The sequence below is a fragment of the Natrix helvetica genome, assembly GCF_964273705.1.
Source record: "Natrix helvetica genome assembly, chromosome: 9".
Classification (NCBI taxonomy): domain Eukaryota; kingdom Metazoa; phylum Chordata; class Lepidosauria; order Squamata; family Natricidae; genus Natrix; species Natrix helvetica.
In genome coordinates, this window is record NC_138560.1 from 19,887,295 (window position 1) to 19,910,487 (window position 23,193).

General features: G+C 41.2%; 1 protein-coding gene across 2 annotated transcripts; it reads right to left on the reverse strand.

Annotated features, from left to right (window-relative positions):
* Nucleotides 1-4,132: 4,132 nt before the first annotated feature.
* Nucleotides 4,133-22,124, reverse strand: LOC309397056 (gap junction beta-5 protein-like). 2 transcript variants are annotated; one of them, XM_081962751.1, is made up of 3 exons: nt 21,987-22,056; nt 18,487-18,679; nt 4,133-8,092 (listed from the first exon to the last, which is right to left on the reverse strand). In XM_081962751.1, the coding sequence occupies exon 3, from the start codon at nt 8,065-8,067 to the stop codon at nt 7,216-7,218; it is 852 nt and encodes a 283-aa protein (XP_081818877.1). In that variant the 5' UTR covers nt 8,068-8,092; nt 18,487-18,679; nt 21,987-22,056; the 3' UTR covers nt 4,133-7,215. The 2 variants fall into 2 exon arrangements, with proteins under 2 accessions (XP_081818877.1, XP_081818876.1); XM_081962750.1 differs by lacking the exon at nt 18,487-18,679 and having other exon boundaries at nt 21,987-22,124.
* Nucleotides 22,125-23,193: the final 1,069 nt, after the last annotated feature.

The following is a 23,193-nucleotide window of genomic DNA, read 5'->3' on the forward strand; positions in this document are numbered from 1 at the left end:
GGGCAGGAGTGGCTACTGTCAGTTCGCTTGTGGTTACGCAGCGCACACCTGCGCTTGATGCGTACTATGCACGCATGAACAGTACTAAAAATGCTCTTGTGCATGTGCAGAAGCCAAAAACAAGATGGGAGCGCCTATGGGAGAACCAGTCTGCGGGCGTGGCAGATCTGGGTCGCTGCTGGTTCCAGCGACCTAGGCCACCAAGTTACTACCAGTTCAGCCAAACTGGGCCGCCTCTGGTTAAAGGTATAATAATAGAAGCTTGAAATGTTGGATTAAGGCATTAATGAATTCCTTCTCCTCTCTCTATTTTTGTATAGATGTTTGTATTTGGAAATTCCACAATATTTTATTGGGCTCATTTTCAACTTCTGTTTCAACTCTTACGTTCTTGCCAATTTTTCATTACTGGCACATGATAATTTTCATTGGCTCATGTGAGATGTCATTGTTTATAACCAGTGTTTGTGTGACCTTCTGGCACAAATATATGATCTACTGTTTCTTCTGTTTCTTTGCACAATCTGCAATTAGAATCACTTGTGGATTTTTCACTTCTGGACAGAGGTGGTATTCAGCAGGTTCTGGAGAACCGTTAGCAGAAATTTTGAGTAGTTCGGAGAACTTGTAAATACCATCTCTGACTGGCCCTGCTCCCATTTATTCTCTGCCTCCTGAGTCCCAGCTTCCCCTGGAGTGGGGTGGGAATGGGGATTTTGCAGTATCCTTCGCCTGGAGTGGGGTGGGAATGGGGATTTTGCAGTAACCTTCCCCAGGAATGGGGAGGGAATGGAGATTTTGCAGTATCCTTCCTCTGCCATGCCTACCAAGCCATGCTCACCGAACAGGTAGTAAAAAGCTTTGAATCCCACCACTGCTTCTGGCCTTGATTCAGTGATGACATTCACATTTTTTTACTACTGGTTCTGTGGGCATGGCCTGGTGGGCCTGGCAGTGGAAGTCTTCAACAGTTGTTTGACCTGAAATAGACCTTTGCTTCTACTTCTATGGTATAACCCATTAATATCACTACAAGGATGTAATACATAGTGAATAGTCATCAATTTCCTTATTTTTCAATCTAAATTGTACAGATAATAATTCCAATAGGATATCATATTACAGATATAGACCAGGTATTTATAGTGGTGGTATTTCCACCAATCCATTTTGACTTTAATACTTTTCTCACTCTTTGGATATATATTTTTTTACTAATCACATTTTCAACTTGTCCATGCTTGATGTTCTCCAACTGCAAAATGCCCAGATTCTTGTAGGCTTCATCCTGACGGCTTTTTTTTTTTTTGGGGGGGGGGGGTTGGTCAGTCAGCATTTCAATTCAATTCAATTACTGTTCATGATTTTACCTTGCTTTATGGCTACATAGCACATTTTTCTAGGCCCAATCCCATTGCTACACCTGTGCTAAAAATTCTTAAAGTTTGCCAACGACTGGATCTCGGCTTCTGCTTTTCTGTAAAGCTTCAGATCATCTGTATAAGCAAAAGCAGGATTTTATCAGCCTTGTTTTGCTCTTTGTAGTCATGGCTGATTTTCTTCAAAACAACGGCAAATAATAAGGGCGATAAAGATGCACCCTGGAAGATGCCTCTCCTAAGGTCGACAAGCCAATATTTTATTTTTTATTTTTGACCACCAATTTTGTATTTCATTATTTCACTATTTTTTCTAGGAACATTCTAAGGTTTTACTGACACCAGTTGCTTTCAAACATTGGATGATCCAACCATGTGGTCATGAATCAAACACCTTTTCATGATCAGTTGAGACATGTGCCACTTAGTTTGAGTCGTTTGCAAAATCAATTTATCAATCTTTCGTTCCTCTGTTTTTCCTTTTCTTTCCCTTCTGTTCTATTGGGAGGATGTTATTATTTCCTTTTACATAATCTTGGATGTTGTCTGTTATTATGCCAGTGACTAATTTAAGCTTTATAGGCAAGCATGTTATTGGCCTACAGTTTCCTGGTGTTGTCCCTTTCACTGAGTGTTTTTGAATCAGATAAGTTTTGCCAGTTATTAAAAAGTCATCGATGACTCTTTTATGCAATAATTCATTAAGCTGCTTCGCAATAATTGGGTCTAAGCTAATAGCAGTAGCACTTATATCGCTGCATAGTGCTATACGGCCCTCTCTAAGTGATTTACAGAATTAGAATATTGTCCCAACAATCTGGATCCTCATTTTACCAACCTTGGAAGGATGGAAGGCTGAGTCAATCCAGGAGTTCAGAATCGAACTCCTGGCATTGAGCAGTGACTTAGCCAACATTTCTAACCACGACATCACCTTGATTCTTACTAACGAGATATCTGAGACAAAAGCTGTACAGTTGGTCTTATTTCCAGAAACCATATTTGATTATTTCCAGAAAATGTTCAGTTTTTAATTCTTTTAACTCAATTTTTAACTGTTTCTGCTGTTATTAATTCTTCTGTTTGATTTTTACCAAATTCATCTTCAAATTTGGCATCAAGTAGTTTCCCATCAATCTTTCCAAAACTGGATTGTTTTTGTCTTGTTGGGTTTTCCATTTTCAGAATTTCTATGGCCATGTATACTTTGGTGGAATGGCCTCTGATCTGAATGCAATAGCTGGTTTTGCTTAAATTGGATGGTTCATGCCTCATAGCGTTCGATTTTCCCTGCTATTGCTGTTCTTTCTTGCTGAATGGTTTCCAAAACTTTTTCCATTTTTCTGCAGGGCCAACTTTTTATTAGGCTTGTCTTAATCCTTGCATTCTTCCCGTTTTGCCTTTTCATGTCTTTAAATTACTTGCATGTGATCTTTATTTCTTTATCTTGGCCCCCAATCTGGTTCTCCACATTAGGAGTCAATATAGTTTGGGTTTTGTAACTTCAATACCTAGTTCTTCTATAACCACTAATTGTGGTTGTAAGTAATGGGAGAGGGGGAGAGGGAGAGAGGGGGAGAGGGAGAGAGGGAGAGAGGGAGAGAGGGAGAGAGGGGGAGAGAGATAGAGATAGAGAGTTAGAGAGAGAGAAAGAGATTGTTTATTGAAGTTTGTTCTCTTTTTCAAAAAGAAAACATAACATATACCTTACTAAATATCTCTATGTACTTTTTGCTTTTGTTCACATCTATGTATTGCAAAGGGATTACAAGACATAGTACTGGCAGATGGGATAATTATGATTATGCAGTGATATTAATATTCTCCTTTCTCTTCACCTCTTCCTATTTGAATTGGTAGGAACTATGCAATGACAAAGGGACGTTGTAGCTCAGTGGCTAAGATGCTGAGCTTGTCAATCAGAAAAATCGGCAGGGCGGCGGTTTGAATTCCTAGTGCCACATAATGGAGTGAGCTCCCACTACTTGTCCCAGCTTCTGCAAACCTAGCAGTTCGAAAGCAGGTAAAAAATGCAAGTAGAAAAATAGGAACCACCTTTGGTGGGAAGGTAACAGCATTCTGTGTGCCTTTGGTGTTTAGTCATGCCGGCCACATGACCACGGAGACGTCTTCAGACAGCGCCTGCTCTTCGGCTTTGAAACGGAGATGAGCACCAACCCTAGAGTTGGGAACGACTAGCACATATGTGCGAGGGGAACCTATGCAGTGTACTTGCAGAGATACATGATGAGATGGTTTTAAACCATTTATAATTCTTGTTTGACAAGTTGATTTCACAGTTTAAAATTCCTTGATCCGTTAATTTTATTGTCTCTAGATTTTTTTTAATGGAAAGGTTAGATATGAACCTAACAAATAAACAAACAAACAGATAATGATTTCTTGGAAATCTCCATCATTAATTTCAGTGAACTTCCCCCCATCCTGCAGCCAAGTGCATATACATTTATAACCTTACTTTTGCTTGAAATATCTTAGAATGAGCTATTTTGTAGACAATGGCAGATTCGTTTCTTAAGAAGTCTATTCCTGAATTGAAGTTGGACTTACCAAGTCCTTCAAAACTCTTAGAAAAAATGGAAAAAAAATATAGGTAATTTCCTCTTAGACCTTCCTTATTTCAAAATAACCGAAACAAAAAGCATTTTCATAATATCCCAATTGAAACAAAGAATTCCTGTTCTGGGTAGCGGGAAAGAGGGCGAGGTATCTTGAAATAAGACAACAACTAATTTAAGTTAGCCGACTTCAGCATTTTTATTTATCATTGCCTACATCATTACATTAAATACTAAAAGTGTTCAAGTATGTAAATGTAGCTATTACAACTGCTTCTAAAAAAAACATAACTAAAATTCTGATTAAACCAACTATAGAACAAAGTGCACAGAGATTTGTTCTTCACAAATAAGGCATCCAGATTTCTGAATTCTCCAAGAATTTCTAGGAAAGATTTCACTCTGAAACCCCGAGAGTTGGGTAGAATAACAATTGGTGTACATCAATATTTAGACAGTTGTCTGTGCAGAAGAACAAAAGTTCACTTCCTGACATCTTGGTCAAAAATGGGAAACAGTCTGTCCTGAGATCGTAGACAGCTGCTGCCCGTAAGCATCAATAATCTTGAGTTAGATGAACAAATGGGTTGACTCAAGTTGTAAGCCTGACATGGTGTCTTACATACTTTACAGATAAGTGATGTGATTTATTTTGAAATTAGTAAACTAAATTAAATGTTCTTTTTTCAAAAGATGGATGGACATTTCTATTTCAGGAAAAATAATTTCAATTTATTTTATTTCTAAAACATTTATTTTCTCCTTTTCTCCAAACCAAACAAACTATTCCAGAAGTTTCCCTGGGCAACTTAGCAATTGAGAAAGAGAAAATTTAGGTCAGTGGTAAACAGTTTCTCAATATTCTATTAGATCATCAGTGGAGAAATGAATCAGAAAACATGTGGCATATATAATTAATGGCAATCAACCCATCAATAGCATGTAATTAACTCCTGGAGTGTGCCAATGCAGAGGAAGGGTGGGTTTGCCGTGGCTTGTAGAGTTTCAGTCAAGCTAAGTCGTTGATCAACGAGAAAATCAGGACTTAAAACAGAGATGGATCATTTGGCATTGAGGTGTGGAACCTACACAAGGATGTAATAGATCATTGTGATATTTCTCATCTATTGCATGCCTAGCACCAATTTCCTAAAAGAAAGTGAGGAAGTGAAGTTAATGGTTTGCTATGTCAATAATCTGAAAGTTTAACCCTGTGATCTCCAAATATAGTTGGTGAAGACTCCTATGGAATTTTGGGAAATGACTTCCGGTAAACCAAGAGAAAAATGAGCTACATGTTAAATGATCTCATTGATATCAGACAGATTTGTGTTCTCCAAAATTTGATTTTCAATTATTGATAATATGCCTAGATTAACTTTTGACAACTCATAGACCAGTGATGGTGAACCTTTTAGGCATTGAGTGCCCAAACTGCATGCACGCATGCCCAACCTGAAAGGTGCGCATTTACGGTCATGCACGGACGTGTGCAGGCATGCACGGATATGTGGATGCATGGATGTGTGCTTGTGCAGGCATGTGCAGCAGAAATCCGAAGACCAACTGGCCAGCGGGAGGCAGGGCATCCCAACACCACCAGCGCGGCAAGAAGTACAATCTTTTTCTTTCATGAGCTTCTGTTTTGTGGTTTGCAGGGAAATAGAAGCTCACGAAAGAAACGCCGTGGAGAACTAATCTGGGAGAATGGTGTGTATGCTAGCAGAGAGGGCTTTGCATGCCACCTCATGCGTGCCATAGGTTTGCCATCAAGGTCATAGACCATCAAGCTGAATGTCAGCACCACCAAACCAGATGCATCTTCTTCTTTGCCATTCCTGGCTCCTGCAAAGGAAAACACACATTTTCCATAGCTAAGAACTTCCCTACTTCATTGGGGCTAGGGCATTGTGCATTGCCTTTCCTCCATTAGCCCCCATGTCTTAAGTTTTATTTTACATTTCCAAGTTCTCTTGATTGGAAAACCATCTCCAGACTGGTTTCACCAAATATCTTCCTTGATAGTGAGATGATTTTTAAAAATGAGATTGGGTTAGAAGGTGAACAAAGAGCAACGTATGGTTGACAAATAATTTTAGATGCCTTCCATTAAAAAAAAATCAAAATAAATGAATATGGCACTTGAAGATCCCCCTCTTACTCTCCTGGAAAGAAGAACCTTGGTTGGATAAAAGAACCATCCACCCCTTGCAGGAGAGTCAGTAGACACTAGGATTTTTCGGTTTCCAAAGCTGCCATGTTTTGGAGCTGGGGAAGTTTGGAGTTTGGATGGGGAAGAAAAGACTAAACTCATGAGGACTAGGTACAAGTGATCCAGTGGTGGGATTCAAATAATTTAACAACTGGTTCTCTGCTCTAATGACCACCTGGGTAGGCGTGGCTTGATGGTCATGTGACTGGGTGGGTGTGGCCAACTCAACATCACTCACATTGATGGGCACTTCACCTTAGCTGTTACAATTTAATAAGGGTTTATCGGAGAGGCAGTTTCTGTAAACTGCCTACCGGTTCCTACCGGTTCGGCTGAACTGGTAGTGGTTTGGTGGCTTAGGTCGCTGGAACCGACAGCGACCCAGGCCTGCCACATCCCTGAACTGGTTCTCTGGGTGGCACAATAGGTACCATCATCTTGTTTTCTGCTTCTGCGCATGCATAGAGCAATTGTATTGCACTGTGCATGCGTGCACACACACAATGTGGCCATGAGCGAACCAGCAGTAGTGACTGCCAGAACTCACCTCTGTAAGCAAGGCAATAAAGATCAGGCTAGAAAAAACTCCAGAATGTTTCCTTCCTGCCTTCCTTACAGGATTAGCCCTGGAAAGTGGGGGAAAAAAACAAAAGGAGATTTCTTCCAACAACAACAGTTCTCTGAACTGCTTAGAAAGTTAACAACCGGTTCCCACGAATAGGTGTGAACTGGCTGAATCCTACGACTGTGAGTGATGTAATTAGAAAAAAACCAGAAAAGGCAGATGGGATTGTAAATGACCACCCTGAAGAAAGGCATAGCTGCCTGGTTGTAACATAAACCTGGAGCGGATTACATGGCAAAATACAGTAGCTATTGAAACCTGAATAAACAGAGCTAAATGAATGTTTTTCCCCCCTAATCCCCTATAACTGACACCATTTCTCACACTTCTCACATTTCCAGCTTAAGGGAAAGTGTTGATATTGGAATGGAGCAATATGGATGGTGCCCGAGCTCTTCTTTTTTTCGTGGGTGCGTATTTTTATTCCAGCTTCCCGAGTTTTGAAGGTTCTCCACATTGGGAGTTGCTTATGAGAGGTGACGTGACTGGTTTATAATCTGATGCTTGAAAAATTGGCCCATCTATTTCGGTGGTGTCCTGTTTACTTGGGGACAGGGTGCAGTTGTCTCTTTTGAGAAAGTGTACCTGTGCACTCTCTCTGCTGTGACTTTCACTTCGGCCTTGAATGCTCTCCTTGCATCTTTTCCCAATGAGATAGAAGGCTTCCATGAGACTAAGCAAGACACAAACACAGGCAGTAATAATCATGAACAGAGTGAAGATGTTCTTTTCAGTTGGCCTGGCTATGTAGCAGTCCACTAGGTTAGGGCAAGGTGGGTCAGAGCATTTGACTAGAAGAGGAAGCTTGTAGTTTGGGTACACATGGTAAAAGATAAACAGGAACACAATGTCCACCGCAGCTTTGAAGAGAAGACTGAAGAGGTAGGTCCACCATAACCCTCCACGTTTCTTGCCTGGAGGATAACGTGGTCTGAAGTTATTCCCACATTTCTGCAAGCGTTTCTTCAGTTTGGCTTGCCGATAGGCTACATGCATCACGACCAACAGGGAAGGACAGGTGACAAGGATGAGTTGCAGGGCCCAGAGTCGGATATGAGAGATTGGAAAGTAAAGATCATAGCAGACATTGGGACAACCGGGCTGCTCAGTGTTGCAGTCAAAGTCTTTATTGTCATCACCCCAGACTTTCTCTGCTGCCACTAAGTAGACTAGAAGCCGAAAGATGAAGACGACCGAGAGCCAAATACGCCCAAATGCTGTAGAGTATTTGTTCACTCCCCCCAAGAGGTCTTCCAAACCAGACCAATTCATCTTGGTTAATTTCTTTTAGCAGAGTCTGAAAAGAGAAAGACAGTGTGGTTAGAAAGTTTTGATCTCAAGTTGGTTTCCTTGAATCACATGATGTCCGGGCATGTTGAGTTTAAACTCTCATAATATATAGGAGATAATTCCTCTGTATAATTCTTCTGTAGAACTGCTGATACAGTTCTACAGAGGAATTATTGAATCTGTCATCTGCATCTCTAACTGTCTGGTTTGGTTCTGCAACCCAACAAGACAGACACAGACTTCAGAGGATAATCAGAACTGCAGAAAAAACAATACTACCAACCTGCCTTCCATTGAGGACCTATAGACTGCACAAGTCAAAAAGAGGGCCGTGAAAATATTTACAGACCCTTTACATCCTGGACATAAATAGTTTCAACTCCTACCTTCAAAATGACGCTATAGAGCACTGCACAACAAAACAACTAGACACAAGAACAGTTTTTTTCCAAACACCATCACTCTACTAAACAAATAATTCCCTCACTACTGTCAGACTATTCACTAAGGCTGCATTACTATTGCTATTAGTCTTCTCATCGTTCTTCTCACCCATCTCCTCCCACTTATGACTATAACTTTGTTGCTTGTATCCCTATGGTTTATATTGCTTGTTTCCTGATTGCTTATTTGTAAGTGCTGTACCTTATGATTCTTGATGAATGCATCTTGTCTTTTTTATGTACACCGAGAGCATATGCACCAAAGACAAATTCTTTGTGTGTCCAATCACACTTGGCCAATAAAAAATTCTATTCTATTCTATTCTATTCTATTCTATTCTATTCTATTCTATTCTATTCTCTGGCTAGTATTCTGAATTTCTGGAATGAAAGGCCTTCTTGCACAATTTGGGCAGCTGCTGTCTGAAATCATCACATGACCATCCAGCTGGGATCACCCATAAAAGTCTACAGTTAGTGAAGCAAAATAAAGGCATGTTAGAAGCCTGGAGAGAAAGCGCTTCATCAGAAACTTGCCAAGTGACTTTGAAATGTAGGAGTGGGGGGAGATGACAAGGGAAGGAATCTTAATTAGGGCTTGAGAGAGTGTTATTGCTCCTTTTCCCTCTTAAAGACCTCTTCTAGTAAGGCAAATTGGCTGAGAAGACTGAACAAAATTAATATTTGCAACTATGGCCCAAGGGTTCAGGAACCAGGCAAAGGCGTCTCATCTCCAATCCTCCTAACCAGTCAAGCTTTACTAATTCATCACAGACAACACACTCCTAAGGCTGCTGTTGCTATGTTGGAATAAATGATGGAATTTGTGTCTTAGAGTTTCGCTTCTCAAAACGTACATTCTTGGATGTTCAGCGAAAATGAGTCCTCTTGTTTTTTAGGGGAACTTTTTTGTTTGTTTGAATGAGGGACTTAGTCAGCTGGAATGATGGCATTCCTGGCATGAAATGCTATCAACTTTGCTACTGGTTCGTAACTGGGAGTGTGTGGCGCTTCTGCACATGCGCAGATCATTTGTGATGACGTCTGGGCAGGTTGGCGGAGCCTCTTGCCATCACCACTACCGGTTCGCCTGAACCGGGGTGAACCAGCAGAATACCATCTCTGTGGTATTCTGGAGCCTCTTCAGAACAAAATTATGATCCTACGGCATACAGTCTATTATGTTTTCCATTGATGTGTAATATGAGGGGTTTTCTTCCCCCTTAGGGGAATGCATGTAGTTACTGAATGTTCTAAGACAAGGATCTATTGTGGTCCAGCAGGATCCGGTTGAGCTGCTGATGGATTCAGATAGCGAGGAGCCATATGAGTCTGCCGTGGACGATGTGGAGGACTCTGTGCAGGGTTCAGATTCAGAGCAGGGACCAGAGGGGCTGGTTGGCCACCAGGAGGCGCTTGAGGCATGGAGCAGTGGGGAGGATCAAAGGCAGTTTGTCCCTGATGCTAGATTGAGAAGGGCTGAGAAACGGAAGCAACAACTCCGTAAGCAGACTCACAGAAGATGATTAAGCATAGCTGGTTGTGGATTGGCCCCTCCCAAGAGAGATTATAGGTGAGGCGTTGAGAGGGGACATTTGCAGGAAACAACCGTTTGAATTAGTAGTTAAGAAAATCTATCTGTGTATTCTAGCCGTGTCTGTTCGTTTGGACTATCTGCGTTGCTTCATTTGAATTATCTGGGTTGCTGCAGAGTACTTTATTGAACGTGAGTTGTCTGGGCCCTCAGCCAAAGGATTCGTTATCTCAGTAATTAAACAGTGGCAAACAGCCAAGCCTGTGTTCTGGTTTATTCACAGGCATGGGTGTGTGTGTCAGAACAGGGATCTATGGAGATTCTCAGTCATCGGGTTCATGGTTGTCCCAAAGGTGCAATTGGACTTTTTGGTTTTTCTTTGAAGACAGTGCCCTTTTGATTCAGCAGTCCATCTGCATTTAAAAGACAAAGGCCACTCTTTTGAAGACAGGAAAGTCTGGTGATTGAAAGAGGGGTCAAAGAAGCCATCTATGTCAAAATCGAACAGCCTTTCTCAACAGAGGGGGAGGGATATGACATCATCTATCTCCAGTCTGCAACACAGTCCTTTCAACAGCTCCAAGAAGGCTCCACACTCATTTGCATAACTCAGGTGACCCTGAGGACACCTCCAGGTGACCCTAATACATTCGCTGAAAGAATGCAAATGACCAGCTGTTTGCAAGGAGCATAAATCCTTGCATTCCCCATCATCTAGTCAGAGCTGAAGAAGCTTCTTAGATGAGAAGTGAAATTTCTTCAAAGAAAAACAAGGAAGTCCAGTTGCCTCTTGGAAAAAAACACACCTTTGGGATAAGACAGTGGTCCTTAACCCCTGGCTGGCACCTATTGGGAACCAGGCCACCAAAGCAGGGGGCGAGTGTGCAAAGCTTCATTTGCACATGCATGAGATTTAGGTTCCACACACAGAAACATTCCCACCCACCCCTGTGGAAATCACCAAAGCTACCACCACCAGTCCGTAGAACCGAAAAGATTGGGGACCCCTGTTTTGAGACTTAGGAAAAGTCCTAAGAATGTTGTTGTTGTTGTTGTTGTTAGTTGCGAAGTCATGTCTGACCCCATGGACAACATTCCTTCAGACCTTCCTGTCCTCTACCATCCTCTGGAGTCCATTTAAGCTCACACCGACTGCTCCGATGACTCCATCCAGCCACCTCATTCTCCGTTGTCCCCTTCTTCTTTTGCCCTCCATCGTTCCCAGCATTAGACTCTCCTCCAGGGAGTCCTTCTTCCTTCTCATTAGGTGGCCAAAGTAACTGAGTTTCCCCTTCAGGATCTGGCCTTCTAAAGAGCAGTCAGGATTGATCTCCTCTAGGACTGACCGGTTTGATCGCCTCGCAGTCCAAGAGACTCGCAGGAGTCTTCTCCAGCACCAGAGCTCAAAGGCCTCCATTATTAACAGAGTAGTGCAGGCTTTTCATTAGATGTATTCAGACAGTCTCTTGCTGAGCTATTTTAATCACGATTCTGGTACTATGCTGAGGTTTGGAATCCTTGCTCTAACTGGCCCCTTCTAACTCTGTGATTCTATGCCATCAGTAATTCCATTACTCAAGAGTGATGTGATATTTCTAGAGCTGAAGACAGATTTCCTATTAGGAAAAAGCTCCTGGAAGAAACACCCTAATGAGGTCTGTTTTGGGGGGAACTTAATTAAATGTGGGAAGCCCTGCGAGGGTGCAGGCCTGCCAAAGACTGAAGACAGAGCATGCCCACTGGTTATCACATCCGTAAAAAGTAGCTTTTTACTATTTCATCCCTAACTTACATTCTACCTACAAGATTTTCACTGGGTTTTTCTTCTGCACAGAGAGAAATTTCAGAACTTAATTCTCTTTCATCAGCTGAATGGAAATGGGGAGAGAAAAATCCCAGGGGGCTTTTTTTGAACATTATCATAGATCACTTGCTTATATAAGAACTAACTTTAAAAAGAGGAAAAAAAGGATAGAGGAATCTAAGTCACAGCAGCTAATAAAACAACGTGGCAGGAAGGAAGAATGACTCACAACGTCTGATCCTTCAGATCAGCAAACCCATCAACTTCTGCCGTTCCAACCGTTCCACTGGGAGTGGATCAAAAGAAACGACGCGTCTTTCGAATAAATAAATTCCTCCCCACATAGATCTGCCTCCCTTTTCCTTGAGCCAAGAGGCAAAACAGTAAGAATAAGAAATTAATTTTTGCAAAGGAGAGCTTTCACTTCCATAGTCAGAAGATAAAAAGCAATAGAAAAATGGTGCAAGAAGCAACTGTGATTGCAGCATGCGCTGGATAAATTAATGTTGCAGAATCAGGATAGCATTGAAAGCTCTCTGATTTTGAAATCATGCTCATTAAAGGTAGTTTAAAGAGAAGAGAAAAGGGAAGGAGTGGGATCCTTGGTGCTCACTGAGCTTGGTTGTTTTCTTGCAGAGTTTCACTACCGAACTAGGTAATATCATCAGTGCTAGAAGGAAGTAGGGTTTCCCCTCTGTTTATATACCGCGGCTTGCCCTGTCAGTGTTGGTGGGTGAGTTGTTAAAGGTAATGGTAAAGGTTCCCCTCGCACATATTTGCTAGTTGTTCTCAACTCTAGGGGGCAGTGCTTATATCCGTTTCAAAGCCGAAGAGTCAGCACTGTCCGAAGACGTCTCTGTAGTCATGTTGCCAGTATGACTAAACACTGAAGACGCATGGAATGCTGTTACCTTCCCACCAAAGTTAGTTCCTATTTGTCTACTTGCATTTTTACATGCTTTCGAACTGCTAGGTTGACAGAAGCTGGGACAAGTATGGGAGCTCACTTGGTTATGTGGCGCTAGGGATTTGAACCACTGAACTGCCGACCTTTCTGATAGACACGTTTAGAGTCTTAGCCACTGAGCCACTGCGTATCCCAATTGAGTTGTTAGTGGTTTCTTATTTAGGTTGTTGCTGATTGATTTTTTTGTTTGAGTTTGTAGTTCCCTGATTGGGAGATTGTTTATTGCTTGATTGTTGGTCTAGTTTTAATCTGGCTAGGACGTATTTTGGTCTTTTTGATAGTCCCATTTGAGGCAATGTGAGACAAATGGAAAGCATGTTTGGCCTGGAAGTGTTGTCCTCAATGATCAATCGATCAATCAGAATAGAGCTAGAAGGGATCTTGGAAGTCTTCATGTTTTTTTTAAAGTATTTTAAAACATTCTTATTTAAAAAAACAAATATACAGTATATAGAAAAACATTTGGTTTGTCATGTAGAGCATCCAAACTACTAGGCATGGTGGAATTTTGCCCTCTCAACTGTTCCTGTTTGGTTGCCTAGAATTGGGAAAAAAATATGGTGTTCTCCAAATCTTTGGGTTGATGATTTCGAAAGGTAAAGATTCCCCTCACACATATGTGCTAGTCATTCCCAACTCTAGGGGGCAGTGCTCATCTCTGTTTCAAAGCCGAGGAGCCAGCGCTGTCCAAAGATGTCTCCATGGTCATGTGGCCAGCATGACTCAACACAAAGGAGCACAAAATGCTGTCACCCTCCCACCAAAGGTGGTCCCTATTTTTCTACTTGCATTTTTACGTGCTTTCGAACGGATAGGTTGGCAGAAGCTTGGACAAGTAACGGGAACTCACTCCGTTACACGGTGCTAGGGATTCGAACCTCCAAACTGTCGACCTTTCTGTACGACAAGCTCAGCGCTTAGCCACTGAGCCACCGCATCCCAATGATGAGTTCTACGTAATTTCTAACTCATGATGCTTGGTATTCAGAGCAGTTATCCCCCCCCCCCCAAAAAAAAGCCTGGAACAGCTAGTCTGGCAGCAGAATTTTTATGTTAAAAGATCATTCCCTTTGAGAAGAACAGCCAAATGGCTTGATCGTGGCATGAATGGCCAAACAATGCACCCCATTTGATTACATCCATTTTGAAATATCCCTCACTTCTAAAATGAAATTCATATGACAGTAATCCATTTGGGAAACTTGCAAATAGAATAATACCCATTTAGAATGACTATGTAGGGGGGAAAAGACATGTATTTGAAAGAATTGCATACAAAAAGCATATATTAGGCATAGCTGTGTACAAAAATACATCTGTTAGGGGAAAATTGCATTCAGGCGTGCATCTGTCAGAAAAACCTGCAAAAGAGGCAGGTAATGAAAAGCTGCATACCATTTCTAAGACTATTTTTAAAATGTAGAAATTTGGTGGAATGAATAAGTACATGGCTTACTTATGTACAAAGGATTTACACCGACTCACCCATAACTGCTTCCATGACTACCCTGTCACATTATGGTTGGGTATGTCACTGCGTTTATTTGGTTTGCCAGCTGTGGTTAAGGCGCCAGGCAAGAAACTGGGAGATCGTGAGTTCTAGTCCTTTCTTGGGCAGGAAAACTGACTGGGTGACTTTGGCCCATCCCACCTCAGAGAGTTGTTGATGCGTGGAATTTAGGAAGAGAAAGGAATATTACATCTCTTTGCTGCCTTGAGTGATTTACAAAAATAATATTTATAAACATGTTATGAATTAATTCATTCATTAAAATAATGCTTTGTAGTTATGGGAATTGTTGTCTAATTTACAAGGCCAGATCCTGAAGAGGAAACTCAAATATGTTGGCCACCTAATGAGAAGGAAAGACTCACTGGAGAAGAGCCTCATGCTGGGAAAGACTGAGGGCAAAAGAAGAATGGGACAGCAGAGAATGAGGCGGCTGGATGGAGTCACTGAAGCAGTCGATGTGAGCTTAAATGGACTCCAGAGGATGGTGGAGGACAGGAAGGCCTGGAGGAACATTGTCCATGGGGTCACGATGGGTCAGACACGACTTCACAACTAACAACAAAAAATGTGGACATCTAATTCGTACTTTTCTTATAGGACTTGTTTGGAGTTTAAATGAAACTACTAAGAGACAAGCATCTTTTGAATCACGTCTTATAATTCACTACATTTTTTTCCAATAATGGTCAGCTAGATGTCATTATGGAGCTTATATGTGTGGTAACAATCACCAATCACCACTCTGTAGCCCTAATGTCTTGCAAAGCATCTGTAATGGTACAAAATAATATGACAACTGGTATTCTTGGAAATCCATGGAAATATCCTAATAGTTTTAATTGCAACTACCTGTTACAAAGCTAGCTTCAGATGGCTATGGAGCATAACCAGCTCAGCTATATTAAGAGGTCTCATGTCCCTCAGTTCTACTCAGCACATGATAGGAAGAGGTGCATCATAAGGAAATGAGCTCTTACAGTCAAAAGAGTTGATGTGGTGCCACCCAGTTCCAGGAATGTACTGTATCTTCTGGCCTACATAAAATCAGGTTATTCCTAGGATGTATGTAGAACTCATTCTTTCCACAGGTGTTTGTTTTTTTCTCCATCCAGCTACCTGTGATACCAATGTAATTTTTTTTCTGGAATGCCCCACCCATGGAAACCCTGTGAAGTTGTAAGGATGTATATCATATTGATAAGCCTCAAGTTTAGCTACTTTTCATATGTGGGAAGATAGCAATTAAATCAATGACAAGAATTTCTCTGTTGCTGACTTGGTGTTTTTTTTTTAGTGCTAGTTGCAATTCACCATCAAATTTGTGAGAAAACGGATTGGATCATTCTCTGATCTTCAGACAAAGGAGACGTTCTCCAAAATTTCTCAAGAGCAGAGAAAAAAACTCTGATGAAAGGAGAGATCTTGAGATGTCTTTTTCTGGGATTGAAACAAAGCCTGGGCATTCAGGGACACTGCAGAGAGATGGAGAGAGGGTTGCAGGAAAAAAAGGAGACAACAATCACACCAATCCTTTGCCCACTTTATTAAGAAATAAGTGTAAAGACTTCTGAGTCTCATAGAATAAAATATTCATAGCTCAGGGTTGAATTGTGGACTCTTTGATGCTCTCTTGGTTGTTTACTTTTAGATGTTTCATTACCCAACTAGGTGTAACAGATTAAAAGAGTTGGAAAGGACCTTATAGGTCATCTAGTCCAACCCCCTGCTCAAGCAGGAAACCCTACACCATTTCTGACAAATGGCAGTCCAATCTCTTCTTGAGAGTCTCAAGTAATGAAGTTCCTACAACTTCTGTTCCATTGGATGATTGTCCTCACTGTCAGAAAGTTCCTCCTTGTTTCTAGTTTGAATCTCTCCTTGGTCAGTTTCCATCCATTATTCCTTGTCTGGCCTTCAGGTGCTTTGGAAAATAGCTTGACCCCCTTTATCTCCATGGCAGCCCCTCAAATATAGGAACACTGCTTTCATGTCTCCCCGGTCCTTCTCTTCTCTAGACTAGCCATGCCCAGTTCTTGCAACCGTTCTTCATATGTTTTAGACTCCAGTCCCTTCATCATCCTGGTTGCTCTCCTCTGCAGTTTTTCTGGTGACCAAAACTGGATGCAGTGCTCTAGGTGTGGACCTACTAGGGTTTTATAGCGTGATATTAGTACCTCACTTGATCTTGATTGTATCCCCCCGTTAATGCAATTTAGGATTGCATAGAGGTAGAAAAGAGTGAGGTTTGCTCTCTATTTATACAGAAGGAGCTTGTCCTGTCAGTGGTTGTGGGAGTGTTTTCGGTGGTTCCTTGGTTAGGCTGTTGTTTACTATTAGCTTATTTGTCTGCATTGGTTTTATTATTTTTACTTGATTTATTGAATTAACGATAAACAACACCCTAAGCAAGGAACCATCAAGAACTTTCCCACCCACTAACAGGGCAAGCCACTAGTGTGTTAAACACAAGGGAAACCCTTCTAGCACTGATGATGTTACCTAGTTGGGTAATGAAATGTCTGCAAGAAAATAATGAAGCTCAGAGAGCAGCAAGGACTATCAAATGTCTGTTCAGTCTCTTCTTGAAAACCTCCAGTGATGGTGCATCCACTACTTCTGGAGGCAAGCTATTCCATTGATTGATTGTTCTCACTGTCAGGAAATTTCTCCTTTGTCCTAGGTTCAATCTTTTTTTTTTTAATGTGCATCCATCCCTTACTTCTTGTCCTGCCCTCAGATGCTTTGGAGAATAGGTCAATCCCTCTTCTCTATGACAGCCCATCAAGTACTGGAAAAGTGCTATCATTTCACCCTTAGTCCTTTTCTTCATTGTACCAGACATATCTAGTTCCCTCAATTGTTCATCATACTTAGAGTGTTCGGTCTCTTCCTTCTCGCTTCATAATGTTCTTTCCTGTTCCTTATACCCAGAGGGCACAGATTCTCTTGTTTCATCAATAGAAATCAATAGAAAGGGTGGTGGATTTCAGAAAAAACCCTCCCATACTACCACCTCTTACAATATTAGACAACACAGTATCAACAGTAGAGAGCTTCAAGTTTCTAGGTTCTATCATATCTCAAGACTAAAAATGGACGCCTAACATCAAAAACGTCATCAAAAAAGCATGACAAAGAATGTTCTTTCTGCACCAACTCAGAAAGCTCAAACTGTCCAAAGAGCTGCTGATTCATTAGGAGGAACAGAGGAATTATTGAGTCTGTCATCTTCACCTCCATAACTGTCTGGTTTGGCTCTGCAACCAAACAAGACAAACACAGACTTCAACAGATAATTATAACTGCAGAAAAAACAATGGCTACCAACCTGCCTTCCATTGAGGACCTGTATACTGCATGAGTCAAAAAGAGGGCTGAGAAAATATCTACAGACCCCTCACATCCTGGACATAAATTGTTTCAACTTCTACCATCAAAACGAAGCTATAAGGCAGAACAACTAGACACAAGGACAGTTTTTCCCCGAATGCCATCACTATGCTTAACAACTAATTTCCACAACACTGTCAAATAAATTTACTAAGACTGTATTAATATTCTTCTTCTCTTCCTTACTAGTATCTATCTCTTCCAACTTATTATTATAACCATGTTGCTTGTATCTTTCAATTTATATTGTTTTTATTTGTATCCTAATACGATTTGATAGCTTATTAGTAACCTTGACTATCACTAAGTGTTGTATCTTTTTATTCTTGATGAATGTATTTTATTCTCCTTATGTACACTGAGAGCATCTGCACCAAAAACAAATTCCTTGTGTGTCCAATTACACTTGGCCAATAAATAATTCTATTCTATTCTATTCTATTCTATTCTATTCTATTCTATTCTATTCTATTCTACTCAGCTCTACTCTATATTATTCTATTCTATTCTACTCTATTATTCTATTCTATTCATTCTATTCTACTCTATTATTCTATTCTATTCTATTCTGTAAAATGAGAAGAATTTTATTTTGGCTTCAGGGAGAGATTCACTTTTTTTGTTTAATTGTACCAAGGGTAATACTAGTTTGGGATCTCAGAACAGGCTGGGATTTCCCTGTGGCTCAGTGCACTGAAAGGAAATGGCTAGCAAGTTCAAGAGGAATAGCTGGTAACTCCAGTTGCTTACCCACAGGATCTGACACCTGAGGCCGTTGCCTCATTCTGTTTAATAGAAGGGTTGGTGCAGGCAATCCCTCCTAAACTTGAACTTGACACGTAATTAATCATCTGATGGACTGGAAGTTATCATGGCCTGGACAGAAGACCTACTCTCCTCTCCTTCTTCCATCTCTTGGACTCCATTTTGGAAGCCGGTTCTTCTTATAAAGAAAAGTGTTGTAGCTGAGTTATCTTTCTTTCTTTTTTACATACAGTATATGGTGGGTAGAGTAGTAGTTATTTTCAAATATTTGCAGTGCATGTAGGGCAAGATAACACAGGTGATATGATCTCTATACCATTATAAGTCAAGCCATAAACAAGGAGAGATGTCCTTCAGTATCTACATACAGCCATAAGGATGCACATGTAGGGACCTTCTTCTCCCACTGATCAGAGATATTCTACAGTGCCTGGACTTCTTTTGGACTTTTCCAGAAGTCTCTTTTACTTGAATGAACTGTGTATGCAGAATTAAAAGCCAACTAAGTAGCAGCTCAGCGGTGGATTGCAGATTTCGTTACCACCGGTTCGCTGCGCCCGCATCTCCTTGCTTCACACACACATGCACATGAAGCAGGCACATGTGTGCCTTCCACGCATGCACCCAGCCTTCTGCACATGCGCTTTGCTAGCAGGCGCACCTTTCGTGCATGCACCTGGCCTCAAAATGTGCCTAAATAGGATGCCATAGAGCCGGGGCGGGACAGGCCTACCTGTGATTTCTGCTACCTATTTGGATGAACCGGTGCAAACGGGCTGAATACCACCTCTAGCAGCTACCTTTCTGCTTATATCATGAATTAAAACGTACATGTTGTCTTAGATAAAATCCAAAATGTATGAACAGCTTTGCCCCAAAAAGATGCACTCCAAAATTTACAGAGTTACAAATCCCGGCATATGTTCTTGTACAGTGTAATGTAGTGTAATAGAATTCATAGGTAGTCCTTAATTTGCAACCCTTTGAAGTTATACTGGCACTGGAAAAAGTAACTTATGACGGGTTCTTGCATTTACAACCATCACGTTTTCCACGGGCACGTGATCAAAATCTCGGTGCTTGGCAACCGGGATGTATTTACGATAGCTGCAGCATCCCGGGTTCATATGATTTCTGACCTTCTCAGCTGGCTTCCAACAAGCAACGGTCATAATTGGTGGCTTGTCAATTATGAAAGAAACAACAACAACAACAACAAAAACACCTATTACCATATTTTTCAGAGTATAAGACGCAACAAGATTTTGAAGAGGCAAATTAAAAAAAAAAGTTTTTGCACTCTGCACACCTCCCAAACACGGCCCTTGTTTTGCAAAAACAGGCCGGTTTTTTTTTTGTCAAAAAGGGCATGCATAGCCTTTAGGAGGCTTGTAGAGTGCTCCTGGGGGCTGGGGTGGGGGGGAAATGAGCAAAAACCGGTCCATTTTTCACTCATTTGTGCCCTCCCCAGCCCCCAGGAGCCCTCTGGAAACCTCTTAAAGGCTATGCATGGCCATTTTTGCAAAGCAGACAGGGTTTCGTGAGGCCAAAAATGCTGAATTCAGTGTATAAGACGCACCCAGATTTTCACCCTCTTTTTTTTTTGAGGAAAAAGGTGCATCTTATACTCCAAAAATATGGTATTTCTATTTGACATGATAACAGATAGGTTTCAATAGTGGAAGACATCACGAATCAATTTGGTCAAATCAATTTGATACATCACTGTTTACAAAGTTCGCACAAGAAAATTGGATTCGCTTTTAATGACTGAAGTGAATCGCTTAGCAACTGTGGCAAAGAAGGTCATAAAATTGGGCACAACTTACTTAACAACCCCCTTGTTTTAATGACAGGTATTCTAGTTCCAATTTTGATCGTAAGTGGAGGACTACCTACAGCAGGGGTGTCCAAACTTGGCAACTTTAAGACTTGTGGACTTCAACTCCCAGAATTCCCCAGCCAGCTGGGGAATTCTGGGAGTTGAAGTCCACAAGTCTTAAAGTTGCCAAGTTTGGACACCCCTGACCTACAGTATACCCAAGCCAAAATAGTAAAAAGCCTGTCTACTGCAAAGAAAATAAAACTATTGAAAGCATGCTGGACTTTTAAACCCTTTCATACATGCATAAATCATGTAAAGTTTAGAAAGTATAGTACCTGTATCTCTGAGTCTGCATCTAGCAAACTTCTTGATTGCATTCTTTTTTAAAAGAATGAGTACAAAAAATGTTTGCAAATCTCTTCTCAAAAATACAGTTAGAAGGAGCATCTCACCCTGCTCATTAAAAAGGGAAAAAAAACCCTACAAATCCCATTTCCCCCTGCTGAGAACACGGATAGTCTTCCTATTGCTAGGTGTTTTTCTCAGGCACAAATTAATCCTCCTCTTCTCTAATTTGTGATCTGGAATGGGGGAAAAATCCTTCATGGAGTCTATCGTGAAGGAAGCCATAGATATGATTTACAGTCATCTCCACAAAGGAACTGATGCTCACTCCGTAGCCTGTTGATCCATTGGAAAGACAAATATTCTACGTCAGAAGATAGGGATAGGGATGAATTCCTATTACCCTCAAGATAAAATCCCAAATACAATGTTTTGAACCTCTTATTATTGTTCAGAGCTATCATATCTCTAGCAGTTCATGATTGAAGTTCCATGGATTTCAAGAGCAAGTGGTATGTTGAGTGCCTTACTCTGGATCCAACCCTGATCTCAACTCAACTGCAGCATTCTGGTGTGATCAAAATGTCCTTAAATTAAACTTCAGCTCTCACTGAAACCATGATGTATTGTTGTTGACGCTGATTTTAACAGCGTGTTCTTTCTGGATCCAACCCAGAGCTTCTACCTAAACTTCATTTTTAAAAGGCCCTGCTGAACAGTAGCAGAGTATGATCATATTTAATGTTTGTTCTTTTTGTTGTTGTTGCTGCTATAAATCAAATCGACTCTGTTCTCTTTTGAAACACTGCAACTCATTCTTGAAATTTCCTTCATTTTAATCAATGCAAAGGTGGCATGACCCATTCTTCCTTTTTAGTCTGTTCTTTGTCTGCAGAGTTTCCCTGGGATCTGCCACTCCAGAATTAAGAAGAGGTGCGCAACTTTTCTTCACTCCTAAAACAGTTCCCAAACCGATTGCAAAAACTCCCGAAAGATTCCAAAGCCTTTGCTTCATTCATTCAAACCCACGGGCTGCCTCTCGGGTTTTTAATGCAAGCTCAGGCATTTTGCCTTCCTCTTAAGTGATCCTTTTCAGCCACGTTTCATTTCAAAGACCCAATCCGGATGGAGAATTTTTCCAGAATTGCATCTATTCATTTGAAAAGCTGCATCCCCATTATGAGCTAAACCCATCTTTTTCCAGACACCAGTCTCGGTGCCATGTCAAAACATGTTTAGCCACACAGACATTCCGAGGGATTCTCCTTCCTCTCTCCAATGTAATAGGAGGAGGAGGAAGAAAAAGGGAACTTACTTGTTTTGGAAATCCTTTTCTTCTTCAGTGGCCTTTTCCAGGTCCCTCCATCTGCTGCACTGAAATTCCCCTTTCCAGGCTGAAAGGCCATCAAAGTGTCAGAGATCCTTTTGGCATTCTTGGAGTGAAGAGGAGGACGACACGAAGGCGGTGGAGGAGGAGGAGGAAGAATATCCCAGCAGCAACATTCCAAAGGGTGGAGTTGCATTGCAAGGCAGCTTCATTGCACACCCTGGCTGGTTAGCCTTGTGGTAGATGGAAGAAGCTTGGCTCTCTTCCAGTTAAGTAATACAGGCACACCAGCGAAGTATACAGAACTCTGGATGTGCCCAAGTGATTCCACCACCATTCATCAATGATGGTGCCCATTCTTTGTGCTCATCCCCTTGGCTGTCATGGTTGGGGAACATGGGCTTTGTAGGGCATCATATTATGGGGTGGAAAGTTGGGTATTTAAAGGCACTTCGGATGATGTTTTGGAGTGGGACCAGGTGGTTAGTTGGTGAGGCCTCCAAGAAAATGTTACAGCATTGCTGAGGATTGTATGCAGGGCAGGGAAAGCAGGAATCATGGAGACTCCAGTTCAGGGTATTGATGCAAGCAGAAGGGCAAGTTGCCTTGAGAACTTCCAGCCTTTTTTCCCCTTAGTGATGACATTTTCCCTTCCACTTAAACCAGAGGTCGGCAACCTTAAACACTCAAAGAGCCATTTGGATCCATCTCCCACAGAAAAGAAAACACCACAAAACCCTTTTGGAATCTAAAATGGAGATAGCACTGCATATATTATTTTTTTACATTTATGCTATGTATGAAAAAAAAACGATAGTGTGTTTCTTTTATGAAATCAGTGAACTGTAACAGAGAAAACAAATTTTTATTTCTATGTGCAACAAAAAACATGTTGAACTCTGAAAAAAAAAAGATGGGTTGAAAACCTCAATCAATCGCGTACCCGTATTGCACATTGGCAGATGTGACTCATATTTTGAGTGACAGGGAGTTGCAGCAGAGGGATGAAAGAGCCACATGCAGCTCCAGAGCCACAGGTTGCAGCCCCCTGAGTTAAACAAAAGCTAAGGAGCAGCCTTAATTTCTATGGCCATAGAAAATACAATAGTACATTTTATTAATTTATATTTCACACTTCTAAAATTTTTCATTGAGATTGGTTGTCCAAGGTAGCCTAGGCCAACAGTTACCAAGA

Excerpts from the sequence above, each read along its gene's own strand:
- LOC309397056 (XM_081962750.1), bottom strand. The coding sequence starts at position 8,067 with ATGAATTGGTCTGGTTTGGAAGACCTCTTGGGGGGAGTGAACAAATAC.